This window comes from Scardinius erythrophthalmus, assembly GCF_964197995.2.
Source record: "Scardinius erythrophthalmus genome assembly, chromosome: 6".
In the NCBI taxonomy this organism is placed as follows: Eukaryota; Metazoa; Chordata; class Actinopteri; order Cypriniformes; family Leuciscidae; genus Scardinius; species Scardinius erythrophthalmus.
In genome coordinates this window covers 44,258,367-44,286,007 of record NC_138226.1, presented here as the reverse complement: position 1 = coordinate 44,286,007, position 27,641 = coordinate 44,258,367, and the positions used below count along the sequence as shown (strand labels likewise).

Sequence of the window (27,641 nt, the reverse complement as noted above, 5' to 3'; positions counted from 1 at the left end):
CCCACAACAAAGGACATTACAGTCTAGGGTTTTACATTTGTCCTCATTCATATGTCACAACCATGAAGAGTTCAGGAGTTTTGCTGCTTACCTTTTGTTTTTTAAATGGGGAAGGAGTTTTATTTTTTCAAATTAATCTTATTTCAGAGATCAAATTTGTTTCTGTATACAGTATGTATTCTGATATGTGCATGTATTTTACAAATGATTATTATTATAAAAAAAAAAAAAAATTGTCTTTCAAGCGTAAGCCAGGAACACACTACACGACTGTCAGGCCGATTATGAGTGTAATTTGGTAGTGACGGCTGATCAGCTCAAACGCACCGGGTCGGTTCTATTTGTGCTCAGTCGTTGTCTGTAGATTCTAATCTTAGGATTTAAGAACCAGGGGCCTGTACCATGACGGTAGATGAACAAACTCAGGGTTAGTTTTGAGTTGATAAAACCAAACCAATCCAACCAGACTTTGTTGGTACCATGATGTTGATCATCAACTTAACCCTGTCAACTCAGGCTTTGATCCTGAGTTTAGGAGTTTAGGTGTGACATCAGTAGCGAACAGCCAATCACACGCTGAGAAAGAGTGAAACTGAGATTCACTTCTCTCTTCTGCAGAATATTACGAGATTGAAAAATATTAACAATTTAAACAAATTTACACAGAAAGAAGAAAATATGAAACACAACAACTAAAAAAAAAGTCTTGCTATATCAGTGCAAACGCAAGTAAAGTTAATTTATACAGTTGATAAAGGTATAGAGAGAATTGAACATTTAAGCTCACATGTAGTCATTTTATATCTTTATCTATTGATTCTAAAGCGTATATATATTACCTTTTATATATGTATTCCTTTAAACTGTGCATAATAATAATTGAACAAATAAAATTGTACATGTGTGATCGATTAATAATTAATAAAATAATATCTAAATCATACAAAATTATTATTCTAAATAAGCATTAGTAAAAGACAGACGATTTTGTCTTTAAAAATCATTTGCTATGTAGTGATCTTTAATTTGGAGTAGAAACAGGTGGAGTGACTATATCCTTTGCTCACAGCTGATTGGTCCAAGTTCGGTTTGCAACTTCTTCCCTCAAACATAACCTGTCCCAGACCAGGTTAGCCATGGAGCATAAGTTACTATGGCGATGAAGACGGCTAAAAGCCAAACCACTTTCATGGTGCCTAAAACCCAGGGTTGGCGAAAACTAAACTGAAACACACCTGGCTATCCACCTGAACCAGCTTCATGGTATAGGGCCCTGATGTTGCCATTCGTCCTCACAAAGGTTCTTTTAGGTTTCTAAACATGTTTATTTTGTGACTGACGGCGGTGACAACGCAGTGGAGATACATTTCCTGTCAAACATCATTCATGCATATTTTTGTAATTTTGTCAAACACATCCTGTTCCCTTTCGAGAATGGTCACTTCATATTGTGTAGCTAATACGAAGTGGGGAAACTCCTTTCCTCAAGAAATATTGAAGCCTATATTTAAAACGCGGTGCAGCTGCACAGCGAACACAGCAGAGCGTCTAGCTCGCCCATTGGCTGTGATGAGGCAACTGCACACCCTATGGCAAAGCGCCTCTGACGCGCAAACCAATCAGGCGACCTTGCGCCAAGACGCTTCAGAGCCCGCCAGTATGGGCGGGGCTTATGTCTATAAAACCCCATTATTTCACCATAATATCAGATTTTATCTCCTTCAGCGACCTTTCACGTCTCTGCCTCCTCTGAAGCCTTCACCGTGGAAACAAGCCTTTTACAGCTAGAATGAGCCTTGCATACAGCGGACAGTGTCTTCTTCACTCACCTAGAAGCCGCTTCTCTTCTTTCGCTGTTCTCCTGTGGCCATCCAGCGAACATGCTATATCTTTTTTTCTGCCTACTGTGTGCTCGCCGCTGCGACACTACAGTTTTCTAAAAGAGCAAATTTGCAAAGCGTTGTTTCACTCTTTAGAGTTTCGCTCTTTATGCACCTCGTGCAGATCCCTTCTGCACAAGGCGGACCGGCACGTGGAGTGCACAACGCGCCTGGGAGCTGCCCACGCTAAAGCACTCTCTGCCGGGAGCTGCTCTCACTGCGAGAGTTTATCTATCTTGATGCTGCGGACGCGGTTAGCTCTCTTTAAAGATGGCGACACCGCTCCTCCTGCTCTTCCTTTTCCCGGCTTCAACCGCGGAAGAAGCAGCGCCACATCCAGCGGCAGCCCGAACGGATGGAAATGAGCAAGCCCACGATGGCCACGTCCCCGCATGCTTCGCTTTCCCCATTACAGTCTCTTTCGCCGGTCCTGTTCACTCAGGCAGACCAGTGCCCCTCTCTTCGAGCGGTGGGTCTCGTCTCCTTCGGCGGAGCAGATGAAGAAAATTACGACAGCCTCTCCATTACTGCATCTGAAGAAGAGTGGTCGGGCTCAGCTGACCCCGCCCTCCTCTCACAGTCAGGTGCTAGCACTACTGCTACCAGGACTAATTCAGACGCTGAGATGCTGTGCATCCTCACTGCGGCCATTTCGGACCTGCCTGCTAGGAGCCGACTGGATGGATGGTTTCTGCCAGGGCGCCAGCAGACGCCCCGTCACAGACCAGCGCCCTTCTTTCCTGAGGTTCACAATGAACTCACGAAGCCATGGCGCGCCCCCTACTCTGCACGCATGAGTGCTTCTACTTCCACTACGCTCTCCTCTGTGGACGGCGCCACGGAAAAAGGATATGAGAAGCTGTCCCCTCGAAGCCCTGCCGGAAAACCTCAGCCCTCGCTGGACGCACTTTCTCAGCTTCCGGCCAGGAGGCATCGGCCCTGGCCCCATGGCGGTGTTACAGGTTTTCCAGGCCAAGCCTTTCCAAACCATGGACGAGTCTGGCCCGGATCCTGAGGCTTTTGATGACCTGTGTAGCGCCACAGACCTGGCACTGCACGCTACAAAGGCTACCGCTCAAGCGATCGGCAGAGGCATGGCTAACCTCATCGTGGTCAAGCGGCATCTTTGGCTAAACCTCGCTGACATAAAGGAGGCGGACAGGATGGCTTTCCTCAATTCACCCATCTCCAGCATCGGTCTCTTTGGCCCAGCTGTGAAGGGGTTTTCTGAACGATTCACTGAAGCGCAGAAGTCGTCCGAAGTTGTGCGACACTTCTTGCCCAAGCGCTCCAGTTCTGCTTCGAGCCTCCCCAAGAGCACGCCGTCTTCTCAGCTAGCAAAGCCAGCGCCTCGGGTTTCTCAGCCCCGCCCTGCAGCTGATACCCATCGTCACTCGCGACCAGCTAAGTGCTACCCGCTGCCATGGTGCCAGGGCCCCGGACCCAGCATTGTGTTGGACCCTGAGCCACCAAAGACCTCCTAGCAGCAGGAGGAAAGAGAGAGGGTCTGAGTCTCGCTCTAGCCGGACCACCCTCGAAAAGAGCTCATCTAAGTCTCCCACCTCCCCGTTAAGCTCAGGCAGCTGGAGATTTTTCTACTGTAGTCAATGGGCCCGTTGCACTGCACACTCCCCTACAAACAAACGCTGTTTTTACAGCGACCCAAATATTTGCGATTTCAGGCGGTCGTCAAGACTTTGGTGAGAAGCAACGTGACTCAGGTACCTTCGTACCTAAGTTCAAAATCTGCTAGCTAAAGGGGCAATAGAATCATCTAGGATTACTGCATATGCGTCCCCTTCAGCACTGGCTGAAGCGTCGTGTGCCAGCCCATGCGTGGCGGTCAGGACGCCTGCACGTTATGGTGAACCACAGCTGCATAAGAGCTCTGGTTCCCTGGAAAGCCCAAAACTGGCACCAGTTGGGCATGACGATGGGTGTGGCCTCCAGCAGGAAGGTGGTTTTCACAGACACCACGTCTTGGTCCGCACGGACAATATGTCCCTACTCTCAGGGAACCGAGGTTACGTTAGTAACCGAGTACGTTTTTGATATTTCTTTTGTTATTTTATTCTGTAAGTTAACAGTGCAAGTTAATTATTTTTAGGATATTGGTATTTAGGAATTGTTTTCTGCAAAAGAAAAAAGTTAAACTGCATTCTGTAAAAATTCTGAATAAGCAGCTTATGTATGCTATATAACTGCACTTGTTTATGAATATGTATTTCATTAAATAGTCTAACAGATAAAAAAAAATCACCAACATGACACTTTTTTTCTGCACAAATTCCACTGTGAATAAGTAGCGGTGGCTGTCTGTTGACATCCATCTTTGTTTTCGGTACAGTTTCGGTACAGTCTCGGACAGTTGAGTTCAGCAGACCATAATCGTTAAGTGTTGTGTAGTGACTGACTCAGTCGTTTCTGTTCTTCTCTGACTGTCAAAGACTAAAATCTGCTCCAGTCGATGGAAACAGTCTTTATGTGTGTTGAATTCAATCTTCGAATGTTTCAGCTCGTTGTTAAGTGTGTCCCCAGCTTTAACTACTTTGGGAGCAACCAGAATAATAAATTAAACACACTTTGGCAATAATAACTGACTGATAATATCTGTTTTCCTCAGTTGTATCTCAAACTGTTTGTATCTCAGATATCTAAATCCAGGTCAAAATCTTTGCTGCATATATCACATACAGTACAGTATGGGAGACATGATTCATTATCATCTGAATTGATCATCTGTTTGTATCTTTGATCGTAGGACCGGCTCTCTATGCCTTCAATGATGCAGTCTTCACAGAGGAAGACTGGGAGGGAATCCAGAGAGTTGGCAGAAGCATCAAGCAGGATGACCCAACAAAAGTCGGGAGATTTGGGATCGGCTTCAACTCTGTTTATCATATTACAGGTGAAATTCACTACATTAACTCATATACATTTTTGAGGTATTCAACTAAGTGCCTTCTGATTAGAAATACTACAATATCGCTTATTAATTTATGTATCGTTAACATCACAATATGCCAGTTCACTCTTTCCCCGCCATTGATTGAGTTTTTCCAGCAATCCCTGTTTTCACTGTTATACGGCAGGTTATACGGCGCTACTACGTATCTTCTGAAACAGTACAGAATCTCTGCATCAAAAAACAAGTGAAGAAGAAGATCTGCATAAACCATTGCTGCGTCTCAATTTGCCTACTTATACTGCACCCTAAAAGTACTCTCTTTTTTTTTGCGAAGAATACATACTTTTGAGTGTGCAACAGAAGAGTAGACAACTTTGGGACATACTATCACGTCATGAAATAGTTTCTTTAACCCTTTAGAACCGGCTGTGTCGTGGCCGACACATACCAGCAAGCTGTATTCATTTTACCGTAACTCTTCAACCGTTTGCACTATCAAAACCATTCAAATTGCCCCTGACAGTAGACAACATGTGCTTTTCGGCAATATACGGCTTATTATGGTAATTTCATGCTTTCTGTCAACAAATGACAGCAGCTTTCTGGCAGAGCGGGAAGGAAGGATTTGAACAGACAGATTCGAAGCGCAGCAGGTTAGTTTTGGATTGCATAAAATAATAAAAGATACGAACAAATACATGGCGAAAGAAGTGGTAGACAGCAGAAGAGGGGATTGGGATGATTTTTAATGAAACTTGAAAACTTACTCTTTTACATATCTTAGCATGTGGTGTGTGCATGTGTATGTGTGTGTGCCTAGTATGAATGCATGCATTTGTATGTGTGCGTGTATGAAAAAAAGTGTCCTAAATGATAACTGTGTAACCCAATGTCACAAAAAAGACTTGTATATGTATTATAGTTCATTTCTCAACTTAAAAGTGTTAGTTTCTTGCGTTTGTGATTTTTCCGTTTTTTTTTTTTTTTTGTCTATTTAAATTCTATTTACAAACTCACCACAAAATAATGGGCAATTACTGTAATTTGTTGAAAGCTAATCTTTTTCTGAAAAAGGCTTGCACATGAAGATGGCACATTGTTTTAGTGTTTTACAGGACAAAAATCTAAATATGTGAAAAACACCTATTTTAGCTTCAGGTTCTAAAGGGTTAACAGTTGCTCTCTGTCGCTTAGTAACACACATCCGGTCACGCAAACTGACCTGTCAATCATCTTGTCAAAGATAAAATCCTCCACATTTAATTTAATTTAATTTCCCACTGTATCGGAGAGAAATGCAGAAGCATGTTGATCTGCCAGTCACAGGTCTTTCACTCTCCTCGTATTCATGCATAACGATGTATTCAAAAGTTAATGGACAAATGAATCTTCATAAAAGTTCACGTTGTTGTTGCGTTAGATGAAATATAACATGGATACATTACATAAATATTTTATATCAGCTTAAGGGCCCTATTTTAACGATCTGAAACGCAAGTATCAAGCGCGAAACGCAAGTAACTTTGTGGGCGGGTCTCGGCGCTGTTGCTATTATACCGGCGGGATAAATAACTCTTGCGCCCGACGCAAATCTAAAATGTGTTGGTCTGAAGTAGCTTCATTACTCATAGGTGTGGTTTGGGTGTAACGTGAAATAAACCAATCAGAGCGATATCTCACATTCCCTTTAAGAGCAGGCGCACTTGTTCTATGGTGGAATCCTATTATAACGGCAGATTTGCCAGGCGCGCGCCAGGAGCAGTTCACAGCCGAGGAGACCGGGGACCGACGTTCTCGTCAGGGCCTAAAACACAGAGAAGCGACGTTGGGGATGGAGAAACTCACCCAAATTAACTTCGGTTAAACAAGCGTATGATAATTTGGGTAAATGTGTAATCTAGATGTATGCTTTTATAATAAACTATCTATCTATCTATCTATCTATCTATCTATCTATCTATCTATCTATCTATCTATTGTAATAATGTATGATTTGCAAAAATGAAAAGTGCTGCTTCTGTGTAGATGAGAGAATCAAAGTGTATGTGCGTTGTGCACACGCTACATTGATTATGGCCAAGCATGCGCCCTTAAAATAGCATATGAATAACATGCGCAACACGCCACTGACTTTAAACTATTTTTTTTCGGTCAGTGGCGGAATTGTTTTCTAAACCTGCAAAATAGCACCAGGGAACGGTTGCGCCGGAACACGCCTCCTCTTTGCGCAGAACCGCCCCGGGGAGCGCAAGTGTATTTCCTAGTTTACCGACGTGCGTCTGTGGAGGGAAAAGTCCGCTGTGCGCGGGTGCAAAATAGGAATGATACATGCGTCGGTGTACAAAGTTAATTGCGCTGGGTGCAAAATAGGGCCCTCAATGTTGATTATTAGTCACTCAAACCCCTTTATCTAAACCTCTTAACCGTCGGTTTTGCACATCCGCCATGTTTTGTAGTTTTCTGAGCATTTTTTACTCGTGTTTGTAGTTCTGAACTGGATCCTCCTCCAAAGTGCAATGGGATGTGGGTAATATTAGCTGTTATAGTGAGCACGGATCCACACTTCGTAAATCCACCGGACATAGTAGACCATCCGGACTTCTGGCATACTCTGGCATGTTCGAATTCACTCCTTCAAGTGTACTATGTTAGTGGAGTAATGTAGGGAATAGTGAATGAGGGTATTGGGAGCGATTTCGAACACAGCCCTTGTTGCATTTAACTCCACTTTTAGACATACACTCGCAAACTTCCCTAAGCACGTCCCCTCGGAGGAATCCCCAACACCATTTTGAAGTGCAATCAACTTCTTCAAGTGGTTTGAGGGAAGATAATTTGGACAGACCCGCGAACCCTCGATTTTGACCAAGGGAGTCAGTTGATGAATTTATGTTGCTGATGTGGAGTTCTATCTTCAATTAGCATATTCTGTCATGATAATCTATAAAATAGATAGTGTGGGAACTGTTGTAAGATGCATACAGAGCGACATGCTATTGCATTTGTGTTAATGACTGTATTGCATGTGAAAAGACGGATGCGACAGCTTGAGCAGACTCACAAATGTGCTCGACTATAACAACTCTTCCTCTTCTCAACATGGACTGCGTGTTCATGGGGTTTATGTAAATTTTAGGGTTGGTGATGTCACTAACCCGGGAGGAATGTCGTGTAGTCCCTACCAGCCATTTGTTGTAGTCCTTAAAAAACAATTTCTTTAAAAGCAAATATCTTCCTTTGCTTTGAACTTTTGCAGATGTTGTTTATGCTCAAACAGCAACATTACACACTAACTAAAGTTAGAAAAGTGAAGTCATGATCAAACACCCCTTTAAGCTGACTGTTTTTTACTGTTTTATAGTTTATACTATTGTAATAATTTTCATTTGTGTAACTTACATTTTTTCCAACACCCCAAGCACACAATAGGCCAATAGAATGGTGTGTAAAACCAATGTACAAGGAAAAAAACTGTAATTAACCCCCTGAGGTCGGCTGTCGCGCCGGCGCGATAGGCTCGTTTTTTTCCGCATGAGTGCAAAAAAATAAAAAAAAAATATATAAATTTTTATCTTATATGCTTGTGTTATACATCAATCGATCCTGTTTAGTGTGTATTTTTTTGTGTATGCTCATAATAAAAACAAAGTGTTGTGCTTTTTGCCAAATAAAGAAAAATAAACATGATGCGAGTTCTGCCTACTCTCCATCAGTGAAGTCAATTCTGAAACGCGTCCGAAAATGAACTGTAACTCAGCGAATACTCAGTCAAACAGGCATACAGACACACAGGCATGAAGCTTTAATTCTCTTCTTTAAAATGAAGTAATTTTTATAAAAAACAAATATTCACAGTTTATGTAATATGTATGCAAAGAGAGAGATGTCAGTCGTTCTCATCTCAGCTAATTAAGTTTTAATGTGCTCCGCCCACGGAGAGCGCGCGCTATTCAAACGCAAATGTGAGGCGATCCAAACAAACCTGTGAAACGCCCACATCAGCTGGATAACACACACCGCGAGTTCACTTTCAGACTTATGTACTTTACGATGCTGTGAGGAATACTACTATCTTGATAATAATCCTGCAAAAATTTACCTCAGAAGTTCTGGAAGTATCATTTCGAGGAGCAAACGGATCCCGCTGAGGAATTAGGTCAGTTCTGTTTGCTTTGTTCTAATCTGAATGAATGAACGCACAGATGCGTGCTGTTGTGGAGCTACTACAGCTGGCAAAAATACTGTTTAAATATGAATCGCGAATACAAAGAAAGATTACACTGGAAATATTGTTACAATTTTAAATGTTGTTGTAATTGTATAAACTTAATTGTATAAAAAAAAAAATATATATATATATATATATATATATAAGGATAGATGTAAACAAAATCTTAAAAGGTCATTATAAGCCTTCTCTTTAAATAATTTTATTATGCTTTATTAGTGACACATTTGGGAAGAGAATATATTCCAAATCTGAAAATACAGTATGAGAACAATTAACTGCACAATTACTAGAAATGTTTACCTTGGATATTGTACAATTTGCAAGCAAAATTTGTGGAAAAAAACAACAAACCAGTTATATATTGTCCTTGCATTCTTGTGGCTGAGTCACACACCTGAATGAAAGGCTCATTACATATGCAGCCTCATTATGCGGGCCCCATTGACTCCGCAGGTGTGAATCACGCCCACCCGCATATGGCCTTTCAAAACAAAAAGTGTTTTACAAGATTTAAATCAATGTATTGTGTTATGTGAATGATTAGGCAGGATGATTTTCACATAATTTTGAAGAAAAAATTCTAGGCAACGTCATCCATTAGTCAAAAGTCTTATTTACATATATTTAGAATGTGTTTTATGGCCTTATTTCAGAAACTTTAGTTTTTTGTTTTTGAAAAAAACATGCATAAACATTATTCTATCAAAAATACAAACATGTACATGCAAGTTGTTCACATATTATGGTAGCCCTGTTTGTGCTAAATAGAGTGAATTTACACCTTTGCCATTAATATGTTTATAAGCAACTGAAAAAAGCACAAATGTCAGGGCATGTCAGAACATCTCAAGGACCCCAAAAACCCCTCAGACCCCAGAGGGTTAATAAGTCAGCTCCATTGCGTGATCAAGGGCGTAGGACATTCCATTTAAACATGTTTCAAGGGATCACCAGTAGTGGGCGCTTGAGCAACGTCACCAATGATGTACCTCAGAGTAAACGAGACAGAGGGAAGTTAGCAAGGGAACGGCATAAAAATGGACTTAAATGCATCCTAAGAGAGATTGGGTAGAATGCTGCTTACATAAGCTAACATGATCATCAAACATTCAACAGCATATTCAAAACTGCCGAATGTTACTGAATGAAATGTTGACCCAGGACGAGCGACATGACTGTGAAGCTTTGGGGGTGATGATGGACCCGATCTACTCCATCTGTGTTTTGATCCCATCTAAACGTAGATTTTGACAAAAACAAGATTTTCTCATCTTTTTAACAAAACATTTTTTTTTTATGAAACTTACCCGCATTCCAATGAATTAAGCTCAGATAAAATTATTTTTTGTTTGATGTTTTAAATCAGAGGCTCCTTACTTTTGATATATTGTATGTTTAGATATTCATACAACAAAATATTATGGGGCCATGAAAGGTTTGTGAATGTCAAATATATCAAAAATGCTGGCGCTCGCAACTATTTTAGAAAACCCTGGTGGGGAAAGAGTTAATGTATTTTCAAATTACAATATATATCACACGATGAAACCAAAGCTTTTTAGCACATTCTACACCAAAGCAAATCGTCATAGAATGATGTGCTCATATTGTAATAATTCATTTTCTGTTTCAGTTCTATTATGATGTTAAATTGCTATATGCTATATGTTTTCAGAAATATTACTGTAGGTATCACAACTGAAAGAGACTGTTACACCTTTTTAATGGTTTGACTATTATTAATATAATGTTTATTTCACATTTTTTACATTGATTTCCTTTCTATCATCTAATACTCACTTAAAGTTAATCTTTAAATAACACTAACATAACATATACTTAATAACACTTAAATATATTTAAGTATATTCATATATTTACCAAATCTCAAAACTGTACATTGTAATTTTGTTCCGATTCCTAAATTCACTTGAAGCATTTAAAACATATCTGGATTACGTTATGTAGCCTATGTTATGTTCCCCGAGAAGAAAATGAGACGCTGTGTCATGGTGTTGGCGCTATAGGAACTAGGCCATTCTTTTAAATATTTTATTTTGAGTTTTTGCATAAAATACAAACCAAGAAAAAGAAATACAAGAGTGACCGAACAATACAACCAAAATCACCTTAGCAACAGTAATCAACCAAACAAAAAGAGTAAAAAAAGAAATAAAGGGAGACAGTGTCACAGTGTCTGGTGGTTCCCTGGGTTAAACACTGGAGGTCCTCAGTTTTCACGGTGTCTATGCATTCTCACTACAATTCCCATGATCCTGTCTGTCACTGATTGTTCATTACCTTACAGCTGTTTCTCGTCACCTTGTTAGCACTTGTGTATATACCTATAGTCTGTTTCAGTGTTTGTCACTGAGTCCTTGTCTATTGTCCCCACACTTCCGTTGTTAATTTGAACCTGTTTCTAGTGTTTATCTTTTATGTTTTTGGATTGCCTTTTGGATTGCCTTTTGGATTATGACCTTTACTTGGACTGGTTGTGAGTACGGATTACCCTTTAATAAAACACTGCTTTTGGATCTCTAATTCCCTGTGTGTGCGTGTCGTGACAGACAGGAGAAATGTGCATACATAAGCGTAACCACAGGTTCAATTTAATAATACAGGAAGAACATTAATGACACATTATTCAGACTTGAGAAAATCCAGGAAGTGCTGCCATACCATTTGGAATTGGCGATGAAATTTGGGTTCTGAAGAATGCCTTTTTCCCCACTGTTTCTGCCCAGCCCTGACTCTTCTGTAACCCCGCTGGTTCTGGCCAGCCCTGACTCTCTTTAAAAAGAAATTACAATTTAAAATTGCGATTTATTTTTTTCCGGTTTCAAAGACATTTTATTCAGTGTCCATTTATATTTTCATTCGTTTCTTAAAAAGTTATGTTACAGTGTTAAACATTCATATTACTTGTATATCATATTGTGTTAAAGAATATAGAGCATAAAAACATCCTTGTGTCGTACGACATTTAGATTTATTTAAAGATAAGCAATGAAAGGTTGCCTACCTGCCTTTATAGCCTACTTCATATTTCAACATGTTTTAGTCAATTTCAATCAATTTAATCTGGCAATAGTTAAAATAGTAAAATGTGTACAAGTTTATGTAACAATAACATGTTACACACATCGCATTTTTCTTCATCTGAGGTACATTCAAGGCTTATTCCTCATAGCGTGTCTTCCAAACTCGATGAAAAGCAGAGGAATGACGAAGCTTGATGCTTTGTTTATCGAGGTGATGGGGCGTTTACAGGCTCACGTGGACAATAATTTACTGTGAGAATAGCCTGTGCTGCGCATCGGTGTGGTCACATTAAAAATAATGAGGTCAGAGAGGAAGATTGTACCTGTTGTTGGTTTTATACGGATTACATAAACAAAGAATATTTATTTTCGATATGATTTACTTCATTTAAAAGACACTTCAAGCTTTCTCATCTTTTTCACATTTCTCATTTTTTCATCTCTCATGTCTGTGTGGCAAGTATTCACTGAGCTTCATTTTTTGACAGAGACTGAGACGGCAGAAACACACCCTGTTTGTTTTCTTTATTTTACAAATGCACAAAGGTTTGTTACTGCAAACCTGGGAACCTGTTACTGTTACTGCAATGTCTTTTGTCCAGAACTAATACAGGGTTTAGCATAAGTGAACACACCCATGCTAAAGTTGACTAAAAAGAGGAATAAAAAATCATCTTTTGGAAATTGATCTTAATGAAAACTCCAACCTTTAAGGACACCAATTTTCCTTTGTGAATGAATAATGTACAGTATCGTAAATAAATAAATGTTCTTCCTTAAAATACTGGGTGCATAAGTCAGGACACCCTGATGTTAAATTCCCATAGAGGCAGGCAGATTTTGATTTTTAAAGGCCAGTTATTTCATGGATCCAGGATACTATGAATCCTGATAAAGTTCCCTTGGCCTTTGGAATTAAAATAGCCCCACATCAGCACATAGCCTTCACCATACCTAGAGATTGGCATGGTTTTATTTCAGTTAGCCTAATAGCTGGTTTGATTTGCATTGAGAGATGATCTTATGGAAAGTAACTAACTTTAGATGGAAAATAACTTAACTCTGCTATAAAGCCAAAACAATCTCTGTTACCTTAAATTATACGCTTATCTCTGTAAAGCTGCTTTGAAACAATCTACATTGTTAAAAGCGCTATATAAATGAAGATGACTTGACTTGAAAGTACCCCATGCCAATCTCTAGGTATCTGATCTTAAAACATGCTGCAATGGGAAGAGTCGTGGGAGGCAAATAGATCTATCCTGTTCCCAAATCAGTTGAGCCGACTGGGGATGGAGTCTCCATTCCCCAGGAAGTGGCTGGAACCGTGAAAGCTCGTAGGCTGCACGGTTCAGCTCTCCTGGGAAGTGAATGGCTCGAAGCGACTTCAGATGTTTCTGACTCCATAGGAGGAGGTGGCGAGAGAGTTGCGACATACGGCGGGAGCGTAGACCACCTTGTCAGTTGATGTACGCTACTGTCGCGGTATTGTCTGAGCGGACTAGTACGTGTTGGTCCTTGAGCAACGCACGGAAGCGGTGCAGAGCCAAACGTACTGCCAGCAACTCTAGGCAATTGACACGTCAAAGGCACTGGGGAGCCCGCGGCAGCATGTCCATTGCACATGGCACCCCAGCCCGTGGTGGAGGAATCTGTTGAGACAACAACATGCCTGGAAACTTGTTCTAAGGGCACTCTGGCCCGTAGAAAGCTGAGGTTCATCCATGGGGTGAAGGTCTGACGGCAGGTCGGAGTAACTGGTACTTGGAGCGTGCCTGGTTGCCATGCCCACCTCAGAACTCGATCGCGAAGCCAATGCTGAAGCGGTCTCATATGAAACTGCGGACGTCATATGCCCCAGGAGCCTCTGAAAAAAACTTGCTGTGGAATTGACTCAGGTAAGTGACACATAGCGACCAAGTCAACCATACCGAGAAAAGAGATCCTCTACCCGAGGGAGAGTTTGCTCTTTTCCAGTTGACCCGAAGGCCCAGACGGGCGAGGTGCCGGAGCACCAGATCCCTGTGTTCGCAAACCTGGTCTCGAGAGCGAGCTAGGAGCAGCCAGTCATCGAGATAGTTCAGGATGTGAACCCCGTGTTGCTGGAGTGGCACAAGGGCTGCCTCGACGACTTGCGTGAAGACGCGAGGGGACAGGGCTAACTCGAATGGGAGAACCGTGTACTGGTATGCCTGCACCTCGAAAGCAAACCAAAGTAACGGTCTGTGTCGAGGAAGAATGGAGACACGAAAGTGCACGTTAGTCAGGTCGATCGCTGCAAACCAATGCAACGGACGAACACATTCGAAAATGCGTTAGACTGTCGACATCTTGAACGGAAGCCTGTGAAGGGTTCGGTACAAGACACACGTGCAGGTCCAGAATTGGACATAACCCACCGCTCTTCTTGGGTACAATGAAGTAGGGGCTGTAGAGGCCGGACTTCATTTCGGCTGGAGGGGCAGTCTCAATCGTACCCTTCGCCAGTAGGGTGGGCGACCTCTGCACGCATGACAGGGGCATGGCCACCCACCACGGTATAGCGGATTCCCCGAAAGTGGGGAGGAGACCGCGCGAACTGAATTGCATAGCCGAGCTTGATGGTTCTCGCGAGCCAGCGGGACAGATTGGGAAGCTCCAAAAACTGAACCAGCGAGGTACGCATTTATTCATCCTGCATCAAGCTGTACACGAGGCCTGTGTGTCTCCTTTGCTAGGAGTCTGTTGCGGTTGTAAAAAAGTGGAAACATTAACCTGTTAAGCTGCAACCCCACTTTTGAAAAATCCCCAGAAATGACATACCCAAACTGAAACAGATACAGTTCATGAACCCTTTGCACTAAAAGCACAAGTATGATCTCATTTGAAAGCTGACACCTGGCAGTTTATTGTAAATGTAGAATTAATTATTGTCATAATGAAATTTTTTTTTATAAATAGCTTTAAAGTTTTGTAAAGTTATTAGAAATGTATTTTTATGAAACATCTTCATGAAAATAAAGTTGAAGTTGACCCTGTAGCAATCTAGAAATGCACTGCAGCTAAAGCCACATGTCTGACCATATTATATTTAAAATATGAAGATAAGTCTAAAACTCTGTATTTAGTTAATTTTTTTTCAAGATAGAAGCACCTAGAGCTAGCTAGCATGTTAGCTTAGCACACCATCAATACATGACAATTTATGAGATTAAAACCATGTTTGTGCTCCAAACTTACTTTAAAACGCAAGTGAAGTGTTTTAAATAATCGTCTGTGATCTAATTTGACATCAGATAAAAAAAATCAGACAGAAAATATACTATTTGATCATATTCTGCACAATGATGGTCTATATAGATTAGCATTACATTATAAATATAATCTATTATTATGAAAATACCTGGCATGGCTTGAAAAACACAGGTAACTCAAATATCATTGCAATCATGTTTATTGTCTTCAAAATATCTTTATCTGCATGTTACAACGATCTCTTGTTAGCTTTGTGTGTATCACTGACGTCCTGGAATGTCACATGATTATGGCTCTTCTTCATGTCCCATATATGGGTTATTATTGTGCATAATAGCGCCCTCAGGCGATTGGTATGAATTGAAAACACAGTAAATGAGAGTGCCAAACGCTCATAAAGATTACATCGACGCATTTGGGTATAAATTCAATAAATATTATTCCTGTCAATAGAAATCTGATGTAAACCTATGAGAATCTATCAATATTTCTCCAAATCTGCACATTTTTTAGCTAAAAGCCCTGAGGGACGTTGTTTTGTGTATCGCTGTCATGACGACAGCACAGAGTTTTTTTTTATGAATGAAAGCGGCTGACGCGCATAATTCATATTAAAGGTATCGACTCATTTTTTCATTTCATAACTCCTGACAGAAATTAAGAAATAACTGTCGCTATAAGTTTCTCAGAAAACAATAGTGGTCAAATACTGAAACTTGAGTCTTATATCTTTTTAATGATGTATAGTTTGTCAAGGTATAACATTAAATCTGATAGTAAATTTGAACAAAAAAAAAAAAAAAAAAACGCTTCAGTGCGCGGGCGCACTGGCAACGGTTAACAGGTTGCCATTACAAAACGAAGCACAGAAGAGATCAGTGTTCAACATTAGATACAGTTAGTTAAGTTTAGACATATAGATTTCTGTTTTTTTTTTTTTTGTTTTTTTTTGTTTTTACCAGGGAGGTTTGTGTTTATTGATTGTGATTGTTAATCTCAGTTCAGCAGAAAATAGCCCTTTAGTTTTCCTTTTAAGTTGTTAATGTTGAAATGAATGTATGTAAAAAAAAAATTCATTATATTTTTGTCAGGCATTGTTATTGGTTGAATTTAGATATTTTGAACCAAAGCAACTTAAAGGATATAAGAGAACAACAACAAAATGAGATTCATTTTTGAAGGATTACTTATGTCTGCTTATACATATGAAAAGATATTATATTTTGTTAAATAAAAAATGTAATCTACACTAATTTCTTTAGTCTGGAAATAACCATCAGTTCATGTTTTTAGGTCAAGTCAAGTCATCTTCATTTATATAGCGCTTTTAACAATGTAGATTGTCTCAAAGCAGCTTTACAGAGATAAGTGCATAATTTAAGGTAACAGAGATTGTTTCGGCTTTACAGCAGAGTTAAGTTATTTCCATCTGAAGTTAGTTTTAATTGATTTGGTTCCGTCGCAATGATCATTTGTTATTAAATTAGGGGCCGCTAAGACAACACCATTCTCTCTACGCGAACGCGAAACGCGAACCTGTGAGAAACACTGATGGCGGTCACATGAGCATTTAGAATGGGTTCTATAGTTATGTGCGTTTGAATATACGCAGGTTTGGAATTCCCTACAAGCCAAGCCTAAACAAAATACTTGTCTTTCCTTATAAATTTTGATAAGGAATTTTATTTTATTTGTTGCTTTGGGGTAGGACCGCGAGACGAATTTTCCCGACAACGCCTTATCTGTAGAGTGGTAGTGGGATCCTCCATAGGGAGAGACTAGTTGGCACTTCAGCACTGCGTTGTCATCGGTCCAGGCGAAGGTCCTTCGTCAGATCTAGATACGGCCTGGATCCGGCAGGCTGCAGGAAAAACCTTGGGATAAACACAGACACTAAAATTAGCGTAGATGCCATTCTTCTTATGATGTAACGAGTACATCAGGATTTTTGGGAAGTGTTCCCGGTTCCGGCTGACCTAATCTATGCAGCCTAACATTGAATTATAGAAGTCTATAATGTATTATGTGAAAGCTATGTCAAAGAGATGTGTCTTTAATCTGGCTTTGAACTGACAGAGTGTGTCTGCTTCCCGGACAATGGTAGGAAGACTGTTCCAGAGTTTTGGTGCTAAATAGGAAAAGGATCTACCGCCAGCAGTCGATTTTGATATTCTAGGTATTATCAACTGGCCGGAATTTTGAGATCGCAATAGACGTGAAGGACTATAATGCGTTAAGAGCTCGCTCAAGTACTGCGGAGCTAAACCATTCAGTGCTTTGTAAGTAATCAGCAATATTTTAAAATTTATGCGATGTTTAATAGGGAGCCAATGCAGTTTTGACAGAACTGGGCTAATATGGTCATACTTCCTGGTTCTGGTAAGAACTCGAGCTGCTGCGTTTTGGACCAGCTGTAGTTTGTTTATTAAGCGTGCAGGGCAACCACCCAGAAGAGCATAACAATAATCTAGCCTTGAGGTCATGAACGCATTAACTAATTGTTCCGCATTTGTCAATGAGAGCATATGGCGTAATTTAGATATATTTTTAAGATGGAAAAATGCAGTTTTACAGATACTAGACACGTGACTTTCAAATGAAAGATTGGTATCAAAGAGCACACCCAGGTTCCTAACCGATGACGAAGACTTAACAGAGCAGCCATCAAGTGTTAGACAGTATTCTAGATTATTACGTGAGGAATTTTTGTCCAATAATTAGAAACTCTGTTTTTTCAGAATTTAGAAGTAGGAAATTACAAGTCATCCAATTTTTTTATATCCGCTATGCATTCCGTTAATTTTGTGAATTGATAAGTTTCGTTAGGTTTTGAAGAAATATACAGCTGAGTATCATCGGCATAACAGTGAAAGCTAATGCCATGTTTCCTAATGATATCTCCTAATGGTAGCATGTACAGAGTGAACAGCAGCGGTCCTAGTACTGAGCCTTGTGGTACGCCATACTGAACTTGTGATCGATAAGACATCTCATCATTTACTGCTACAAACTGATAACGGTCAGATAAGTATGATTAAAACCATGCTAGTGCATTTCCCGTAATGCCAACATACAGGTATATAATTGTCCAGGCCTCGGGTAGTGAGGACGGTTCATTTACTGGACCTCAAGCAATTTTATTTGAAGACCCCTGCCTTAGTATTTCCATTGTGGGTGACGCAAAGCTTAGTGGGAAAGTATGACCACTTTAAGCTCCCTTAAAGATTGCATCCCATTGCTAAAGCTCCCACAATGCTCCATTACCCCAGCCGTGTTGTTGGGAAAGATTAAAGATCAAGTTAAAGTTTCAATTACGTAAAATGCAGGCACCGTTTTATAGTCTTGATTATGTGTGACGTTACATCACCTGACCTCATGGTAGCCAAAGAAATTGACATGATTGCACACATGCTTACGACAGTGCAAAGCGTTCCCATAGCGACAACACCATGCCTTTGAAAGGGAACGATTTATTGTAAATTTTACAGTTTTATCTTGAATCTATTTATACAAAATAGTGGATAATTTTAATACATTTAATATAGACTTATTGTGTTGGGCAAAATGTTAGTGTTGGTGCATCCCTAATTATACTGCATTATCAGCTCTCAGTGATTATTTAATAATGTGTTTAATAAAGACTGCATTGACCTGATTCGCTGTAAAAAGTTTTACAGATTTACAAACCACCCCTCAGGATACTTAACCCTCTGGGGTCTGAGGTGTTTTTGGGGTCCTTGAGATGTTCTGACATGCCCTGACATTTGTGTTTTTTTCAGTTGCTTATAAACATATTACACATAAAGCAATATATTGATTTAAATTTTGCAAGACAATTTCTGTTTGGAAAGGCAATATGCAAGTGGGTGTCAACGATCCAACACCATCATGCATATTGAGTGGTTCACACCTGAGGAGATAGTGCTGGGCGGTTTGACCAAAAATCAACATCACGGTTTTTTTCTAAATTATACCGGTTTCACGGTTTTTACCGTTTTTTTTTTTTTTTTTTTTTAAGCATGATGGGTGTTTACCACATTTTTCTACTGAGTGAGAGAGGAAATACTGCAGTAGATTTACTTATAATGCCCTATTTTATTGTCATGAGTGAATATTATAGAAAAAATCCACACTAATATTAATAATACAGGTTTGCAAGGCTGTTTACAAAGAGGTGCCAGCAGGACGCGCTTTAGGAGCGGCAGAAACAGTGGTTTCCCCGGTAACGGCTGTACACAAAGCAGCAACGCTCATAAACACTGCTTTATCAGGAAAGATAAAGAAAGATTCAATCGTAATAACAAAGAAACTTTTCTAAAGACCGTCAGTTCACTTCAGATACGTTACAAAAACACGCGCGCCGCGAGAAAAAAGACACTCTCACCCCCACACGTCTCGTGCCCATTCTAGTCAATGCTTGTGTTTCAGATTGAAGCTTCCCAGAAGCGGCTCTCCGCGCCTAGTCTATTTCTAAATATAGGCGCCTAGTCTATTTTGACGCACCGCGTGGAGGACGGAATAAAACCTTGTCGCAGCTGTAATGCGCCGCAGACGTGTGTTGTAAATGAGGGGTGAGACTGTGTCGCGCAGCGCCGCATTCCGATTAAAGCGACATACTCCGGTATTGCGGTATATTAAAAATTCATATCGTAACAAAAATAAAAACCGGTATTCGTTATGAACCGGTAAACCGCCCAGCACTATGAGGAGACAATGGGGCCCGCATACATAATGAGCCATTCATTCAGGTGTGTCACTGAGCCACAAGAAAGAATGCAAGATCAATATATATATATATATTACTTATGCATCCCAATACCATCAGAGATGCCGGCTTTTGAACGGAATGCTGATAACATGCTGGAAGGTCTCCCTTCTCTTTAGCCCGGAGGACACGGCGTCCGTGATTTCCAACAAGAATGTCAAATTTGGACTCGTCTGACCATAGAACACTATTCCACTTTGAAATAGTCCATTTTAAATGAGCCTTGGCCCACAGGACACGACGGCGCTTCTGGACCATGTTCACATATGGCTTCCTTTTTGCATGATAGAGCTTTAGTTGGCATCTGCTGATGGCACGGCGGATTGTGTTTACCGACAGTGGTTTCTGGAAGTATTCCTGGGCCCATTTAGTAATGTCATTGACACAATCATGCCGATGAGTGATGCAGTGTCGTCTGAGGACCGAAGACCACAGGCATCCAATAAAGGTCTCCGGCCTTGTCCCTTAAGCACAGAGATTTCTCCAGTTTCTCTGAATCTTTTGATGATGTTATGCACTGTAGATGATAAGATTTGCAAAGCCTTTGCAATTTGACGTTGAGGAACATTGTTTTTAAAGTATTCCACAATCTTTTTACACAGTCTTTCACAGATTGGAGAGCCTCTGCCCATCTTTACTTCTGAGAGACTCTGCTTCTCTAAGACATACCTTTTATAGCTAATCATGTTACACACCTGATATCAATTAACTTAATGTTCTCCCAGCTGAATTTTTTCAAAACTGCTTGCTTTTTTAGCCATTTGTTGCCCCCGTGGCAACTTTTTTGAGACCTGTAGCGGGCATTACATTTTAAATGAGCTAATTAAGCGGATAAAAGTGTAAAATTTATCAGTTTAAACATTTGCTATGTTATCTATGTTCTATTGTGAGGCTCATGTGATTTGAAATTCCTTTAGTTTTCATTTTATTCAAATTTAAAAAACGTCCCAACTTTTCCGGAATTCGGGTTATATATATATATATTCTACCAAATTGGTTCACAGTTGGAAGCATCTCAATTTTTTTTATTTTTCCACAAATTGTGCTTGCAAATTGTATAATATCCAAGGAAAACATGTCTAGTATTGTGCAGTTAATTCTCATACTGTATTTTCAGTTTTGGAATATGTATCCTCTCCCCAAATTTGTCACTAATAAAACACAATAACAATTATTTAAAGAAAAGGCTTATATTGACCTTTTAATAGTTTGTTTACATCTACCTTGTAAATATATTTTTTTATTAAAAAGGTTACAATTACAACAACAATTCAAGTGTAATCTTTCTTTGTAAAAACTAAAGTATACATTTTATCATACATATTTCAAAGTTAAGGATTCATTACTTTGAATATAGCCTACATTGACAAAACATACTATATTTAACAAAAATTGGCAAACACAAGCTTATTTGAGGTGGCAGATAATTTTACAGTAAAAATGTATAATCTATCCAAAACTAGTCAACGAAGTGTTGTCTTTCATATGTCTGTAACATAGGTCTTTCGTTTTTATTATAGGGAAATGTTAATTTGCAGTTTAATACGTTGCTTATACAAATACATTTTATTTCAACATATTTCAGTCGATTTTTACTCATCTCAGTATAGCAATATAGTTTGCTAAAAGCGGATCATTCATTCACACACAGAAACGCGTTTCAAATTTAAACCGTCTTTTTGCGAGTTGTGGTAAACAGCGCAATCTCTGCCGTTCATTCATTCACACACAGAAACGCGATTCACTTGAGAATGAAAAAAACTTACTACAGTATTCCATAGCGATCCGTTGCTCCTCGAAATATCAGCACTTCTGAGGTACATTTTCCATTATTATTATTACGATAGTATTATTCCTCACAGCGCTGCGAGACGGTGTAAACAAGTACAATGATCTGATTAAACTTGATGTGTTTTCTAGAGCTGATATGGGGGCATTCACAGGTTTGCGTGGATTGCCTCAGTCATTTGCGTTTGAATTAGGGCTGCAACAAACGATTATTTTGATAATCGATTAATCTAACGATTATTGGAACGATTAATCGACTAATCGTCGATTATTTCGGCGACTAATCAGTAAGTTTGGAACGATTATTCAGCCTTTTCAATAAGTTAAAACATTGAGTTATACATATTATAACCTTAAATAAAAAAAAAGAAAATCACTTCAGCTTTTGAAAAGGTGTTTTAATGAACTTTAATGAACCTCCAACTAAACAGTTCAACAAAAATAAATCAGCTGCATTGCAGAAAAAAACTAAAATATGTTTGAATGTAAACATCTCTTGGCAGCAGTATTAAGAGCATTTCTAAAACCAAGTGTTCAGTTTAATGAAAAGCAGTAAGTAACAGTGTCCTTTCTGCACTGGCTTTTTTTGGATTTTCAAATAAGTGCTGAATTAAAATGAAGGAAGGTCAGCATATCAACATGTTCACGTGACAAGCTTGCTCTTTTTTGTGAGCAAATGTTTCCTGCAGCTGAGAAGATCCGTTCTGCTGGAGTGGATGTGGCAGGAATGCAAAGAAAAGATCTTGCTAGCTTTGATAGGTTAGGGAAGCATCCCTCATTTTCCTTCCACCAACCTAAAGGATCTTCTTGTTTGGCTATTTGCGATTCTGAGAAGTACATTTGTACTTCCTTTCTCACCATCTGAATCTTCTGTTCCTCGTGTGACTCCTCCTCTTCACTGAGGCTGTCCGTGTCAGACTGGAGGAGGTTTTCTAACACTGACTCTTCCTCTCTCCTAGGAACAGTGACGCTGTGACACTGAAGCTGCCCTTCTTGTGTAGATTTCCAGAACTCTTTTCCTGCTTTAATAGCAAGGACCTCAACAGTGCTTTTAACCTCTATCCTCTGTTCAGCAGGCATAAACTTGAGTTTTCTAAATCTTGGATCTAGGGCTGCTGACAGAACAATGGTGTTATCCTTCTCTTTGCAGAAAGAGCTGATATCCCCCCACCTTTCTTCTAACTCTTTAGAAGCTTTGGTTAAAAAAGCTTTTCCAGGAGTAGTTTCGAAGATCAGGGATTGTTGCACAGACCTCTGTAGCCCTTTTGCAAGCTGAGGAAGGCATGACAATGTTGTGTACTCTTGGCCACTAAGAAACTCAGTGGCACATTGAAAAGGCTGCAGGCCCTGGGTCAGCTCTTCAATTAATGACCACTGATCAGGCTTCAAATCAAAGTAATGTTTGCCCCTTGGTGTCACTTCAGGATCCGAAAGCGTGGCAGTAACAGGCCAGCGCTGCTCCAGCAGTCTCTCCAGCATAAAGTAGGTGCTATTCCATCGGGTTGCGATGTCTTGTATCAGCTTATGCTCTGGTGTGTTCATCTGCTGCTGCTTTTCTTTCAACTTAGTATTGGCCAGTTCACTTCTCCTAAAATGTTCAACCAAGGTCCTTGCAGCTCTTTAAGGGAATGGTTCACGACAAGGGAATGTGTGTCCAGTACAGCGGACAGAGACCCAATTATGTTTCTCAGCCAGCAATTTCAGTGCAGCCACAACATTTGATCCATTGTCATGAACAACTGCTTTAATTTTGTCTACAGAAATGTTGAATTTTGTGACAACCTCTTCAAGCCATGTGGCTATGTTGACACCAGTATGTCGTTCATCAAGGGGCATGGTTGCAAGAGTGAGACTCGTCATTTTCCAGTCTTCAGTTATAAAGTGGCATGTGACACCAAGGTATGCTTCTGTTGCGAGGCTAGTCCAGATGTCAGTGGTCAGTGCGATGAAGCTTCTTCCTTCCTGAATAGTTTCCTTAACCTTTAAAAAAAACATCAGAATATTTTAGTTTAACATTTTATTTTTAACTCTCTTAATGGTTAAACTGTTGTTTAGTCATCATCTTTACTGGGTGTTTAGTTTGAAATCTAGAAGCAATTCACACTAAGGTAATGGTTTAATTTGTAAACATGAATGTATTTACTAACATGAACTAACTAATACGAGCAGCACATTTGTAATATTATTCATTTTTGTTAATGTAAATAAAAATACAGCTGTTCATTTTTGTTCATGTTAGTTCATTGTATTTACTGTATTAGTAAATGTTGAAGTTATCATTAACAAACATTAAATGTGTAAATGCTGTAGAAGTACAGTTCATTATTAGTTCATGTTCACTAATATAGTTAACCAACATTAACTAATGGACCTTATTGTAAATTGTTATCATAGATTGTTCCTGAAACATGTATCTGCATTACTGTAGGTGTATATTTACTTTTTGACAGGTTTTTTCATATTTTTGCTCCATTAATCTTGTAAAGTAGGTTCTTGATGGAAGGATATATCCAGGATTGAATGTAGAAACCATTTCACGAAAGCCTTCTCCTTCCACCAGGGAAAGAGGTCTCATGTCTTTAACAATCATGTTTAGAATTGACTCTGTAAGAGCAGTGGCTTGCTGAGGAGTACACGAATTCCTCCTCAGGAAAAAGTCATCAATATTAGGCCCACTGCTTTTCTTAGAACTGAAACAGAAAAAGGAACATTTAATTCAGGACATAACATTTTTTTGAATAATAATTTGCAAACAATTATTATAAGTATAAAATGATAATATTTTTTTTCATGACATTTGAGCTGACAGAGACATTCTTATTCACCATTTAATTAACAGTATGAAAAAGTAACTGACATGATATTCTTCCTAACTCCTGTCTCCTTTTGTAAGTCTTCATGAATATGGAATAAAATACATGCAAGTAATAAGACTATTTACCTAATAGTGTTACAATAATAAAAACAGCCCTGACTCCTAAGCTCGATCAAGCTTTATTCTATGCAAAATAAATCATGACATTACTGTATTTATATTATTATTTTTAATATTATCACTTTTATTAATAGTAGTATTGCATTCTCTAATAAAGAGATTTAACGTTACAACTAGTTAGTTCGCTTCACCTGGAGATTGAACACTCACCTCTCACCGGCTCCTTTTGATCCGGGATGCTTTCTCTTCAAGTGCTCCAACATACATGTTGTGCTCCCGTGAAACGCAAGCTCAGCCTTGCATGTGTTGCACATGACAGCATTTTTAGTTGGCAGTTTTGTGAAACTTTCCCATACCTTACTGGTCCGAACTCGTTTACACTCCGCCATAATTCGCCGTTTATTTACTCTGTATATAATTCGCGCTGTTTTTTCTTCCACCCAAAAGCATTTGTAACGGCTGCATTACACTCTAGCGCTACAACGTCGTAGCGGTCAAAACGCGATATTGCAGGCCCATACATTGGTCACGTGAGATCAAACGACTATTCGACAACAAAGATTTTTGTCGACAATTTTTTATTGTCGACGTTGTCGACAATGTCGACTAATCGTTTCAGCCCTAGTTTGAATAGCGCGCGCTCTCCGTGGGCGGGGTCACATTAATACTTAATGAGCTGAGATGAGTACGACTGACATCTCTCTCTTTTCATACAGATTACATAAACAGAGAATGTTTGATTTTTTATATAAATTACTTCATTCAAAAGAAGAGAATTCAAGCTTCATGCTTGTGTGTCTGTATGCCTGTTTGACTGAGTATTTGCTGAGTTATTGTTCATTTTCGGCCGCGTTTCAGAATTGACTTCACTGACAGAGAGAAAGCAGAACTCACATCATGTTTATTTTTCTTAATTTGGCAAAAAGCACAACACTTTGTTTTTAATGTGAGTATACACAAAAATAATACACACTTAACAGGAGAGATTGATGTATGAAACTTGTTTGAAAGATCAAAGTCAACAGAGTATTTTGAGTCTCGTTTGAACTGATATGAAAAAAAGCGAGCAAATCACGCCGGCGCGATAGCTGACCCCAGGGGGTTAAGGTGTCGGCCCCTCAGGATACTTAAGGTGTCGGATTCTGACATGGGGATTTGGAACACTATTTAAAATTATTATTATTATTGTTTATTTACAGACTTGCCATGTGTATTCAGTTCTGAACACCTGGCCATTTTTGACCCTCAAAAGAAGATGTTTGGAGATGATGAAGAAGGCTATCGATGGTCTTTAGATGACGAAGAGGACAGAGAGAGCCTTTTGAACTTGAGAGATCAGTTCCAGCCCTTTCAAAATGTAGTCAGTCATGTCATCAGTTGTTCCTGGGAGAAGGTCATCAGCGAGGAGCAATACTTCAAAGGAACGCTCTTCCGTTTCCCTCTGCGTAATGAGGCTTCTGAGATCTCAGATAACTTGTATGACTCCACAAAAGTTACACAGCTTTTTGACAGTTTCATTGCTGATGCAGACATCAGTCTTCTTTTCCTGAGAAATGTGTCATCCATTACTTTGCTGCATATTGACACCAATGGCTTCTGCAACAATAGGCTAAAAGTTTCAGCATCAAATCAATTTGACACTGACCTTTCTCATGTCAAGCAGGAATCGTTTGACAGAAACACTTTTTTCAAAACGCTATCACACATTTCCCATCAAATGGAAGAAACAAGGTCCCAGTGGCTTGTGACACCTTGCCTTCTGAAACATGGATATATACCAGAGATTGACTTTCTAGCCAGTAAGCTGAGCTTCTACCCTCAAGTTGATGCAGCTTTTCGAATAGATGGCGACAGATCACTTTGCAATGGGCGACTAAGTTGCTTTCTGCCACTTCCAAATAATGACTCAAACAAAACTGGGCTTCCCATTCACATCAATGCTTGCTTTGGCCTGACAGATAATCGGAGGTTCATTAAGTGGCAAGAGGAGGATCAGAAGAATGACGAGTCTGCAAAGTGGAATGAGTTACTTATAAAAGATATTCTTCCTCATGTATATCTCATGATGATCCTCGATGCCATTCAGTTATCCAGAAACTCGACCCTGCCTGCTGCCACTGTGTACAATCTCTGGCCTGACCTATCCAAGACTGTACATAAAGACAGATGGCATGAAGTTGCAACAGACACTCTGAAGGGTCTAATTGAATACAAGATCTTTCACCTTGCCAAAGATGAGAAAATCTGGGTGTCTCCCTCAGATGCAGTTTTTCCAGTCAACAATATATGTAGTGACACAATGTCTGCGATATCAAGATTATTGATTGCTGAAGGAGAGAACCTGGTCACAGTCCCAGAACATATTTTGAAAGATGTTCAAGAAATCTTCCCTGAAAATGATGCCTTGACATGGGTGACTCCATCTTATGTTAGAGATGTCCTTCACAGATGTAAGGCTGAAAACCTCAGTAAAGATGACAAATACTCTCTTCTTGAATTTGCTCTCAGTGATGAGAAGTACACAGAGCTACAAGGTCTTAAGCTTCTGCCTCTCAGTGATGGAACCTTCACTTCATTTAGCAATGAAGTGCAGAACACTGTTTTGATCGACAATGAAAAGTTTTCACGGTAAAGTTGTCTCTTTCCTACTTTAATTGTTTAGCGTGTTTATATTGTGTTTTTAAAGTATTAATGATATCTTTTTTCTTTGTTTAGAACATTGCTGCCATTTTGTAAAGAAAGATTTATACCCAACGATCTGAGCCATGTTTGTACTATGCAGCTAAGGAAACTAGCAACAAAGAGTAAGAAATCTGTTTATATGCTTATGATAATATGAAATTAACATCATAAATG

General features: G+C 39.6%; 1 protein-coding gene across 1 annotated transcript in view; it reads left to right on the top strand.

Moving 5' to 3' along the window:
• Positions 1–27,641, top strand: part of LOC308692354 (sacsin-like) — a gene marked incomplete at its 3' end in the record, with an annotated part of 39,457 nt that overhangs the window by 3,603 nt on the left and 8,213 nt on the right. The window contains exons 5-7 of the mRNA XM_081368289.1: positions 4,642–4,788; positions 25,985–27,413; positions 27,501–27,589. Coding sequence (XP_081224415.1) covers positions 4,642–4,788; positions 25,985–27,413; positions 27,501–27,589 — 1,665 coding nt within the window. The remainder of the gene's footprint in view (positions 1–4,641; positions 4,789–25,984; positions 27,414–27,500; positions 27,590–27,641) is intronic.